Consider the following 12,563-nt stretch of genomic DNA (forward strand, 5'->3'; position numbering starts at 1 on the left):
TTATTAATTTAATTATATTGATTACATTTCATAAAAAACATTTTATTCTTTTGACCTCAACTTACTTTTAACAAAATCATATAATTATACTAAAATTTATAGAAACCCATAAGCTGGTTATAAGAGCAATACAATGAAAACATTAAGTACTAAAATTAGACAAGCATAACTAATAGTACTTTCATAATTCTAATAATCAGACTTTGAACAATACAAGCCTACAATTAGGTATTCAGTAAAAAGAGCAAGCCATAAAAAATGACTTATAATAAAAAAAGCATTTGTAAGCTTAGAAATAAAAGGTCTATAAATAATAGCAATAATTAATTAAACTAAAGAAAGCACTATTGATATTATACATACTACCATCCATTAAGCACTAAACTGTATAAAAATAGTAGGTAGAAGAAAGGTTTCTATAAAAAAATTGATCAAAAGGTAGTTTCTTCTAAATTGGCACTCATAAATTGTTTGGTTCTAAATTTTATCTCTATTAATAATGTAAAAAGTCCTATTTTAATTATCTTTGGATTATCTATTTAGATAGTAGAGCAGATATTAAAATATTTTAAAGGAAATAACAATCAATAGAATAGAAAGACATAAGTTCATTTCTTTACTTTCAATATTGTTATTTATGAAGTATTTTATTTATGCATTGATACCAACTACAAAAATTAAGATGCAAAGCTAGAAATATTATATTACGAATGAACTTATGAGATTATCATATAATTTAGTAGATACATTTTAAATAAATCTATTTTATACTTTTTCTATTAAAAGATAAAATAGAACAAAAGTAAAGAGACTTGTAAAAAATAAAATTAATCCAGACCCACAGTTAAATAATATATTATCAGGAAAATCAGCAGAATAAAATCTGGTGTCATAGTAATCAGTTTAGCTTTCATCTAATTAGCTTTTAAATACATTCAGAAGAGAAAATTACTTCGAAGGAAGCTAATCTATTTTTGAAAATAAAAAAAACTCTTTATATTCATTTAAATAATAAAATTAAATAACTAATTTAACAAAGTATTTCGATACCTTTTTGATTTTTGATAACCATGTAAATTAGATCTGGTAAATTAATGCTAATTAAAGTAAGAAAACTGAGTTTATAATTAACTATTCCTTAAATAACAATAGCAAAACTTTGTTAATTCATTAAACCCATAGCTATATTCTAAGAATATGAGCTATATGTTTACACGCTAGAAACCGTTTTTGAAGATTAATCTATATTTTAAACTTAATCTTAGCTTAAAACTGAATTCTTTAAAGGTAGATAAACTTATTAACATTATTTCTTTAATAAAGTGAATCCATCGTAGCAACTTGTGCATTGTTATTAACTGCTTCCTTCACAAGTTAAACACGATGAGTCACAAGGAATACAATTATTGTTACTTTTTTTTAAAAAAAATATTTTTTAAAAGTATTGATTTATTAATGTTAAATATATTAGTTTAATTAAAAATAAGCATTAATTAAATCAAAATAAAATTGTTAAAAATTGAATTCAAGAGAAGTATTTTTTAATTTTTACTTGATATAAAACCCTTTCTGAATATCACACAATTGACATGATCCATTTGGATACAAATAGAAGCCTGATGAACATTACTAACAATTTTATGAGTTTTAACAAAAATCACAATTAGATTAACACTTTTAACACTAATTACCACTCAAATAATAAGAATTATTACATTTACACTCTTTATTGGTAAAAGTCGCGTTTGGATCACATATACACTTTTTATTAATGTTATCAATTTAAGCAGAAATAGGACAAGTTTTATCACATGTTTGATCTAATTACATCATATATCCAGGACTACAAGTTAAACAAGTTTATTCATCATTACATTCAATACAATTTGAACTACAACATTAATTATGATTTTAAATAGGGCAATACTAACAACCAGCTGGGCAGTAAAGAGAGTATATATTTAAAATTAATGATTTAGAATTTTGATATAAACAAATAAAATTTCCCTATTTTTTTTTAGTTTTAAATGTAAAGATTTTTTAATATGTAATTATTTAAATTTACATATTAAAAGTTTTATTCATCATATGGAATTGAAGCTAAAGTATAATCTCCAGAAGGTAAAGATGAAGTTATTAGCTTAATATTAAGTTTAGCTGACTAAGAATCATAAGTGATTGAATAAAGATTTGATTGAATATAAACATAATTCTATATTTAAATAAAATATTTTTTAAATAGAAATTTAGAATTAATTTTAATTTTATTACTTTGATTTATATAATTTGTTCAGGTTTTATATTACTTATTATGTTATCTCCATTTGCATATATAGTATTAAATGTTTCAGCCTCTAAAAAATTATAATTATTTGTCTTATAGTTAAAGCCAAATATAATATCTTTCTTATTTAATGGTAAATAGAAATATTTAATTTCAAATTAAATTTGTTTTAGGAAATAAAATAAATTACTCCATTTGAGTTGAATACTTTAGATATGATACAATCTTTGGTAGGATTTAATCCTAAATCATACTTTTTTGAGCAATCAAAAGTAGATCCAGTCATAGTTGCTTTACAGAGTTAATAATCGAATAAAAATATGTCATATTTTAACTATTTTTATGAAATAATGTATTAATCTAAAATATTTCTTAATAAAAAAACAATCTAAATATTAAAGAACATAATATAAATTAAATAAATAAATAAATAATAAATTATTTTACCTTTACTTAAAATTAAAAAAAATAAAAATAATTAATTTGTAAATTGAATTTAAAAAACATTACATCATATAATCTTATAGTCTGAATACTGGTTATAGATAAAAAGTTAGTATATTCTTTTCCTTTATACACTAGTAAAGTTTCATCGAACACTATATATGTTTTTTTAAATAACTGATTGTTGAATTTCACTTTAGAAGTAGCTGTTTCTAAATCTTACAAAGAAGACGCTTTCCAAAGGTAATTATCTACAGTGCCAGAACCATGAACAGTGCAAGTATAGTAATAAAGTGAATCCTATTTAATTATTTTGTTTCTTGATAAATAATTTATATTTTAGTTAAATTTTTTACATATTATGAAACAAAATAAAATGAGTCGCATCCTTTATTGGCATACTTATTTATTGAGAGATATTTTAAATTATTACTAGTTAGTATACTTAAGTCAATTATATAATAAGAATCACTAGGGTCACGGTAATTATAAAAGTAGAGTAGCTATTAATTCTTTTAATATTCAAAATTTTATTTAAAAATATAGTTATATACCACAATAAATTTACATTTTAAAGAAGATATTAAGCGAAACTACCAAATAAGTCACTCATTCCATCAATTATGTAAGTTTATGTAATACCTGTGTTTATATCCAAAGTACTATATCTCCATTTTTGATCTGTCAATCCTTTGTAAACAATTGCGTTAGTCTCCTAAATATAATGTAAATCAATCATTATTATTTCATATTTTTTAAATTTTAATACCTTTATAAAGTAGACTTGAGAATCAACGTAAAATGGCAAAGTGTCAGCTATACAAAAAACATTTTAAAAAAACAATCCTATGAAAATAAGTAGATATTATAATAAAATCATATTCTTTTAGGTAAACTCCTTGTTTCTATATTCACTTAAATTTACTTTCTCAAAACAAAAGTCAGACAAAATTTATTAACTTACTCTTTTTAATTTAAACTAATAGTCTCTTTAATATTTTTCTTCTTCTTCCTATCTATCAAGTTTTTCTATGTTTTTCTCTCAGTTTTTAATTTTTTGTGGTCAATTTTCTTCTTTTATTAATCGTTACTCTTATTTCAAAGTATTACTTAATTAAATTCACTCAAATTAAAAGGATGTTTTTATAAATCAATATTAATAATTCTCAATAGCCAAAGCAATTAAATACCCTCTGACAAATTTTCGATATATTCAAATGATTTCATAATTTTGTTTTTTTGTAATATAATGTAATGTAAAATATAATATTCTACTAGGGCTATAGATTTACTTATGAAAAAATGAATGGAAGATATTTATCAATTTTATGTCTTGAAATCAACTAATTTTATATTAATTTATAAACAGATATCACTTTCAAGTTATTTGTGGGATATTAATAAACAAAAAAATTTAAATGCATTTAGAAAAATAATGAGGTTTACTTATTTTAAGATATAATTTATTAAAATTTAATCTTTATTTATTTTTTAATTTGAAAAATGATGGTCGCAACTAATTTTTAATAGATTAAAATTAATTTAAAAAAATGTTTTTATTCAAAATAATTAAAATAAAATATAAACATTATTTAACAAATTATATTAATAGTTATATATAGACACTTTTGAAATCAAGAAAAGAAATAACTCTGACTCAATTAATTTTGATAGATAAGTGAATTATAATTCCTCTACTAAATAATCCTCCTTAATTTTTTCTTAATAAAAATGCTTAATTATATTTAACTATTTTTTACCTTTTTCCAACACAATTACTCTATCATCTAATTTGTCTATATTTTCCAATCTTTGAGTGATAGCTAACCGTGTCTTATTTTCACAAAATTATAAATTAGTTTGTTAAGTATTGATTTAGTTTTAGATGTACATGCTAAAAGTAGCTTCATCTAAGTAAATAATTTCTGGCTCTATTATAATAACTCTAAAAAATTAACAACTTACTTTTCTCCATTAATGATCAATCCCTAACTTTTATTTAAAAATTCAAATTTTCCTACTCTTGCATTTTTGACTCTTGCTATTAATTGCTATCATTATTCTTATTTTTCAATAACTAAATTTGCTTTTTTAATAGTTTCTTTTCTTATTCACTTCATCTATTTTTTGTCAAAAATGTTTTGTCTAATTTTAAGATTAGTCTTATCAATCAATCTTTTATTAAATTTCTTATAAAAGGATTATATTTATTTTCTGAATATAAATTGCCCCTTAAGGAAGTATTATATAAAAACCCAAATTAAGGTGAGGGAAGTTTTAGATATTTGTTTTTCACTGAATAATATTTTATATTTTTTCCTTGTATTAATATGCTATTAATTATATTGGATATAAGTTAAATAGGAAATTCAATACTGAAATTGTCCAAGAATCAGCCCTTCCAGAAACTACTACTTTTTTTCCTCTATTTATTTTTAAGCTAAAATCTTTGGCTGCAAAGTGAACATCTTATAATTGATAAATCATATTAGTTTATGATTTATTTCATCATATGCAATTACAGATTTTTAAATTCAATTACAATTTTTTCATCATCCTCATCTCTTCATTGATTTTATTTTTCTTATTTTAAATATTAATTTTCTTTTATTTCTATTTAACTACTTTCTTGCTCATTGTTGAAATGTTATATAACTCTCTCCACTGATACCATATTCGATTCTAAGCTACAAAAGAAGCGAATAAGGTCATAAAATCTGGTAGAGAGCAACATAAAATAAGTAAGAGACATAAAAACAATGTAATAATTAAAATTTTGACCAAATGCCATTCAAAAATTTAGTGGTTTGAGATCACAATTTTTTTGAATGGCTGATGTGTTTGAATATAATTTATGTAAAAATAAATAATTTTATAATAGAATTTAAATAATAAATATTTATAATTAATTAATTTACATCAATCAAATTTTTAATTTTAGTCTTTTTAAAAAATTTTTCTTCAATTTTCGAACCTGATAGAAGAAAAAATATAAAAAATGCTTAATCAAAGATTTAATTAATTTATTGATGAAGAAATTTAAATTTTTTTATCAAACATTTAATCTTGAATTAATTTTTTTTTATAAATCTATGTTAGCAATAATTTTTAAATAGTAAAAATTTACAAATGGCCTGAATGGAGCAGGATAATAATATAATATAAAAAAAACTGCAAACAAGAAACAATATATGATGCTTTTAAAGTCATACAAATAAAAGTAAAATTATTATAATTATTATTAAGAATTTTTTTAATATGTGTAAAATTAAATTCGTAGATTATAGCCATTTTGAGATTATTAGCAATATAAGTTTGGTGTAAGTAAACAATTTTATTGTTATGATGGATTAATAACCTTGGCTTTAATTATTATTGGTGTCACTAATTGAAATAATAACTATAGCTGAAGAGGACTCAATATTATTGCTGAATCTTCAATATTCTATGATTAATTTACTCTAACCAGATAAAGTGATTTATTGAGCTGGATGAAATCAAATATTTAAGGAAATACATAAAAAAAGATAGCATATAATAGGATTTTGTGAACATGGATCTGGATCTAATCTAAATGTCTTTTTTCAAGTAAAAGCTTATATTATTATATAAACATTTATAGGTATTATTTATTAAAAAAAGTTAAAAGGTGTTATAAGTTTAATCTCTTCATAATTTTATTATATTTAGCTATTTTAGAAATTTTTTTATTGTTCTAGTTTTGCTTACTTAATTGTGGTATTCATTTTATTGGTAAAAGTATATGATGGGCAAATGATGAAAAATTTAAATCAATTTTAAATTTAATATTCTTACTAATTCTTTTTTTACTTTTAATGATTGAATCTAAAAATATTTTTTTAATGATTTGTTTTTTAGACAAAAAATTTTTCTTAAATTTAGCTTGAAGGCATAAGCTATTATTAATTTAATTATATTGATTGCATTTCATAAAAAGCATTTTATTCTTTTGACCTCAATTTACTTTTAACAAAATCATATATTTATACTAAAATTTATAGAAACCCATAAGCTGGTTATAAGAGCAATATGATGAAAACATTAAGCACTAAAATTAGACTAGAATAGTTGATGGCACTTTCGTAATCCTAATAATCAGACTTTGAACAATAGCAACAGACAATTAAGTATTCAATAAATAGAGCAAGCCAAAAAAATTGGTTTATAATAAAAAAAGCATTTGTAAGCTTAGAAATAAATGGTCTGTAAATAATAGTAATAATTAGTTAAACTAAATAAAGCACGATTGATATTATACATACTACCATCCATTAAGCACTAAACTGTATAAAAAATGTAGGTAGAAGAAAAGTTTCTATAAAAAGATTGATCAAAAGGTAGTTTCTTCTTAATTGGCACTCATAAATTGTTTGGTTCTAAATTTTATCTCTATTAATAATGTAAAAAGTCCTACTTTAGTTATCTTTGGATTATCTATTTAGATAGTAGAACAGATATTAAAATATTTTAAAGGAGATAAATATCAATACAATAGAAAGACATAAGTTCATTTCTTTACTTTCAATATTGTTGTTTATGAAATATTTTATTTATGCATTGATACCAACTACAAAAATTAAGATGCAAAGCTAGAAGTATTATATTACGAATGAGCTTATGAGATTATCATATAATTTTGTAGATAAATTTTAAATAAATTTATTTTATACTTTTTCTATTAAAAGATAAAATAAAACAAAAGTAAAGAGACTTATAAAAAATAAAATTAATCCAGACCCACAGTTAAATAATATATTATCAGGCAAATCAGCAGAATAAAATTTGGTATCACAGTAATCTATCTAGTTTTCATCTAAGTAGCTTTTAAATACATTCAGAACTTAAAATTACTTTTAAGGAAGCTAATCTATTTTTGAAAATAAAAAAAATTCTTTTGATTTTTATTTATTTAAATGGTAAAAATAATTAATACCTTTTTGATTTTTGATAACCATATAAATAAGATCTGGTAAATTAATGCTAATTAAAGCAAGAAAACTGAGTTTATAATTAACTAATCCTTAAATAACAATAGCAAAACTTTGTTAATTTAATAAACTCATAGCTATATTCTAAGAATATGAGCTATATGTTTACACGCTAGAAACTGTTTTTGAAGATTAATCTATATTTTGAACTTAATCTTAGCTTAAAACTGAATTATTTAATATTAGATAGACTTATTAACATTATTTCTTTAATAAAGAAAATCCATCATAGCAACTTGTGCATTGTTATTAACTGCTTCCTTCACAAGTTAAGCACGATGAGTCGCAAGAAATACAATTATTGTTACTTTTTTTAAAATCATTTATTTAAAATTATTTATTTATATTAAATATGTTAGTTTGTTTAATTAAATCAAAATAAAATTGTTTAATATTGAATTCTAGTGAAGTATTTTTAAATTTTTACTTGATATAAAACCCTTTCTGAATATCACATAATTGACATGATCCATTTGGATATAAATAGAAGCCTGATGAACATTACTAACAATTTGATGAGTTTTAACAAATATCACAATTAGATTAACACTTTTAACACTAATTACCACTCAAATAATAAGAATTATTACATTTACACTCTTTATTAATAAAAGTTGCATTTGGATCACATATACACTTTTTATTAATGTTATCAATTTAAGCAGAAATAGGACAAGTTTTAATATCACATGTTTAATCTAATTACAATATATATCCAGTACTGCAAGTTAAACAAGTTTTTTCATCATTACATTCTATGCAATTTGAACTACAGCATTAATTATGGTTTTAAATAGGGCAATATTAACAACCAGCTGGGCAGTAAATAGATTAAATATTTACAATTTATAAAACTTTTTAATCTTAACGCAAAAAAAAAAAATTTCCCTATTTTTTAGTTTTAAAAGTAAAGATCTTTTAATATGAAAATTTGAAATTTTACATATTAAAAGTTTTATTCATCAAAATTATAATAAGTATAAGAATAATACGGAGAAGGTAAAGATGAAGTTATTAGTTTAATATTAAGATTTGCTGACTAAGAATTGTAAGTGAATGAATAAAGATAACTTTTAAAATAAAAATAGTTCTATATTTTAAAATAAATAACTTTTAAAATAGAAATTAAAAATAATTTTAATTAATTACTTTGATTTATAAAAAATATAGAGATTAAGATACGATATTTATTCTATCTCCAATAGTTGATATAGTATTAAATGTTTAAGCCTCTAAAAATTCATAATTATTTGTATTGTAGTTAAAGACAAATATTATATCTTTCTTATTTAATGGTTAATAAAAATATTTAAATGAAAATTAATTATGTTTTAGGAAATAAATATAAATTACCCCATTTGAGTTGAAAACTTTAGATATGACACAGTCATATAAATTTGCAAAACTTAAGCCTAAATCATATTTTATTTAGCATTCAAAAGTAATTCCAGTCATAGTTGCTTTACAGAGTAAAAAATCGAATAAAAATATATCATATTTTAGCTATTTTTATGAAATAATTAATATATTAATCTGAAAGATATCTTATTAAAAATAATCTAAATATTAAAGAACATACATAATATGTATTAAATAAATAATAAATTATTTATTTTACCTTTAATTAAAATTAAAAAAAATATAAATATGGTAAAGGATCATATATTAAGGCCGTTTTTAAAAGATTTTTTAATTTGGTTTAGTTAAGTTAAAGGCGGTAAGTGAGATGTATAAACTGAAATTGAGGTGACCTTAAAATATGAACCTTTGCAGTAATTAATTTGTAAATTTAATTTTAAAAATATTACATCATATAATTTTATACTCTGAATACTCTTTATAGATACAAAATTAGTATATTCTTTTCCTTTATAAGCTAGAAAAGTTTCATCGATTACCATATACTCCTTTGTATATCTCTAATAGGTGAATTTTACAGGAGAAGTAGCAGTTTCTAAGCCTTCCAAAGAAGACGCTTTCCAAATGTAACTATCTACATTAACAGCGCAACTTTAGTAATAAAGTGATTCCTATTTAGATTTCAAAAATATTTAATTTTTTTTGTTTCTTGCTAACTTATTTATATTTTAGCTAAATTTTTTACATATTTTGATACTAATTAATAAAATTTGCATCCTTTGGCACTTGTATACTTATTTATTATGGCAGTTGTTGAACCTTTACTAGTTAGTATACTTAAATCAATTATTTAATAAGTATCATCACCTTAATTATAAAAGTAGAGGTACTATTAATTCTTTTAATATTCAAAATAAATTTTATTTTAAATTGCTAATAATATACAATAAATTTACATTTTAAAGAAAATATTAAGTATAAAAACCACTTAACTCAAGCATTCCATCAATTATATAAGTTTATGTAATACCTGCTTTTATATCCAAAGTACTATATCTCCATTTATTATCTTTCGGTCCTTTGTAAACAATTGCGTTAGTCTCCTGAATATAATGTAAATCAATCATTATTTTTTCATATATTTTAATTTAATACCTTTATATAGTACACACCAGTTTCAAGTTAAAACGGCAAAGTGTCAGCTATACAATAAACAAATTTAAAAAGCAAACCTATGAAAATAAGTAGATATTATAGTAAAATCATATTCTTTTAGATAAGTTCCTTGTATTTATACTTACTTTGATTTACTTTCTCAAATCAAAATTAAGACTAAATTTATTAACTTATTTTTTTTAATTTAAATTATTAGTCTCTTTTATATTTGTTTTTCTTCTTCTTGCTAGTTATTAATTTTTTCTATGCTTGCTCTCAATTTAAAATTTTTTGTCTTAAATTTTCTTCTTTTTATAAATAATTACTCTTATTTTAAAGTATTACTTAACTAAATTCACTCTAATTAAAAGGAGATATTTATAAATTCATATTCATAATTCTCAAAAGCAGAATCAGCTAATACCTTTTGACAAATTTGCTTAAAATATATTGAAGTAATTTCATAATTTTCATACATATTAATCTTTGATTTTTTGTAATGTAATTTAATGTAAAATATAATATTCTACAATGCGATATAGATTTACTTATGAGTGAGGGAAAGATATTTATCAATTTAATATCTTGAAATCAACTAATTTTATATTATTTGAGAAATTAGTAAAAACATATTGATGAAAAATTTATATCATCTGCTCCTCCCACAAACACCTCATTTTTTTAGGCATCTTTCTATTTTACAAATTACTTATCATTAATAATATATCTTTAAATAAACGAGTAAGATAAAAAATAAATTACTTACAAAATTAACAGGAATACATACATACAAAACATTAATTTTTATTAATTTAATCCTAAAAAAAATTATTTATTTATTTATTTTTTATAGTAACTATTTTATTAATAATTCTTTGTTGCTATTATTATATAATTTATCAAATGCTTTAATTAAAATTGAGCATTGATTTATTTATTAGAATTAGTTATCCTATGTATTTTCAAAAATGAAAACTATTACGATTGGTTGTTGGTTTATTTATTTGTTTATTTATTCATTAATAGTTAAGTATATGTGGAAAGATTGATGAATGGATTGTGTTTATATATTTAACAAAATTGCAAAAATGTTAGTTAGAAAATTTATAAGTGATTTTTATTATTTTAAAGATTTCTGAAAAGAACTAATTTTAATAATTAGTTTATTATTGATATCAATCGACAGAGTTACTTAGTTATAAGTATCTTTCAAGCTTGTTTTGCCTCTCTTGATAATAATTTATATAATTTTTTAGTAAAATATTTTTATTTGTTGGTTTTAATATTTGTTATTAATATATTTAAAAATAAGTTGTTATTATTTTATTCAACAGTAATTGATTTCTTTTAATTTCTGTATGCAAAATTTGGATTAAAAAAGTGAGACTAACAAAATTGATAATTTAGAGGGTAAGACAATAAATTAAAATGTGTATACATACACACATGTTTGTTGATTTTCAATAAACAGCGGGAGAGCTTTTTTTGTTGAATGTTCCATCATATGGTCTATTCCAGATTTCTTCAATGTGGCTTTTAATAAAGACCTTTTTAGGCTATTTATTTTGAGAAGCAGAGGAGATATGGGTGTTTGTTGATAAAAAGCATGATTCCTCTGAATCAGAATTGCAATTTGAAGATTTGCAACTGGAGCTTGCACTTATACAGCAATTAGTTTTAGATTTTTAAATTTGATGTTTCTTATTGGTTTATTCGTTTATGTTGTATTAAAATTCAGTAATATCTGATTAATTAATAAATTAATTGGAGACTTAGTTGGGGTCTTCCTTCATAGAACTGCATGGAGCAGTGTGAGGAGTTGAGTTGATGCTTCCAGGCGTCCACTTTTTATTAGATTTCTACTAGTTTGATTGCAAGTTTTACTTTTGAGGAGTGTAGGGAGAAGTATTAAATTGAGGTATATTTTGAAAAGTTTAGTAGCTCTATGAGGAATCAAAAGGACTATATATGATAGGTAATTGATGAAATTAGTTCATATTTTGAGTTTGTTACTAGCAAGGAGCGAATATATTAAAGAATTGGGAATCATTTTATTCTATATTAGTGTTGTTTTAGTATTTCTTGTAGGCTAGAGCATCCCAAGAATCATTAAAAAAATCAAGCTAATTGATAATGCTTTAAGGAGCAGTTGTAGATTGTTCAAATAGATTTTATACTTTTGGCTGGACAGTAGAAGAACTAAATAATGGTGTGATAAATGAAGAATTTTATGGATATTATCCGTAGTAGTTTTAATGTTATTGCTGCTAGTGACTACTATTGTATTTGTTCGAATTAGATTAATTTATCAT

At 21.6% G+C, this 12,563-nt stretch overlaps 3 protein-coding genes across 3 annotated transcripts; all 3 read right to left on the reverse strand. All coding sequences in view use genetic code 6, as the record gives it.

The window, feature by feature from the left end:
* Positions 1 to 1,167: 1,167 nt before the first annotated feature.
* Positions 1,168 to 3,467, reverse strand: TTHERM_00942880 (hypothetical protein; the record flags this gene model as incomplete). The annotated part of the gene is made up of 7 exons (XM_001031029.2): positions 1,168 to 2,007; positions 2,066 to 2,212; positions 2,272 to 2,406; positions 2,475 to 2,618; positions 2,795 to 3,028; positions 3,085 to 3,240; positions 3,297 to 3,467. 7 exons carry the CDS (start codon positions 3,465 to 3,467, stop codon positions 1,168 to 1,170), a joined length of 1,827 nt encoding a protein of 608 aa, XP_001031029.2.
* Positions 3,468 to 6,519: 3,052 nt separating this feature from the next.
* TTHERM_00942900 (transmembrane protein, putative) lies at positions 6,520 to 10,362 on the reverse strand (the record flags this gene model as incomplete). The annotated part of the gene is made up of 10 exons (XM_001031031.2): positions 6,520 to 7,616; positions 7,683 to 8,044; positions 8,165 to 8,625; positions 8,681 to 8,827; positions 8,887 to 9,021; positions 9,091 to 9,240; positions 9,546 to 9,767; positions 9,842 to 9,994; positions 10,053 to 10,199; positions 10,252 to 10,362. 10 exons carry the CDS (start codon positions 10,360 to 10,362, stop codon positions 6,520 to 6,522), a joined length of 2,985 nt encoding a protein of 994 aa, XP_001031031.2.
* Positions 10,363 to 11,711: 1,349 nt separating this feature from the next.
* Positions 11,712 to 12,563, reverse strand: TTHERM_00942910 (hypothetical protein; the record flags this gene model as incomplete). Its single annotated transcript, XM_001031032.3, has 1 exon — positions 11,712 to 12,563. The coding sequence occupies one exon, from the start codon at positions 12,561 to 12,563 to the stop codon at positions 11,712 to 11,714; it is 852 nt and encodes a 283-aa protein (XP_001031032.1).

The sequence above is a fragment of the Tetrahymena thermophila genome (assembly GCF_000189635.1).
Source record: "Tetrahymena thermophila SB210 genomic scaffold scf_8254751, whole genome shotgun sequence".
Classification (NCBI taxonomy): Eukaryota; Ciliophora; class Oligohymenophorea; order Hymenostomatida; family Tetrahymenidae; genus Tetrahymena; species Tetrahymena thermophila.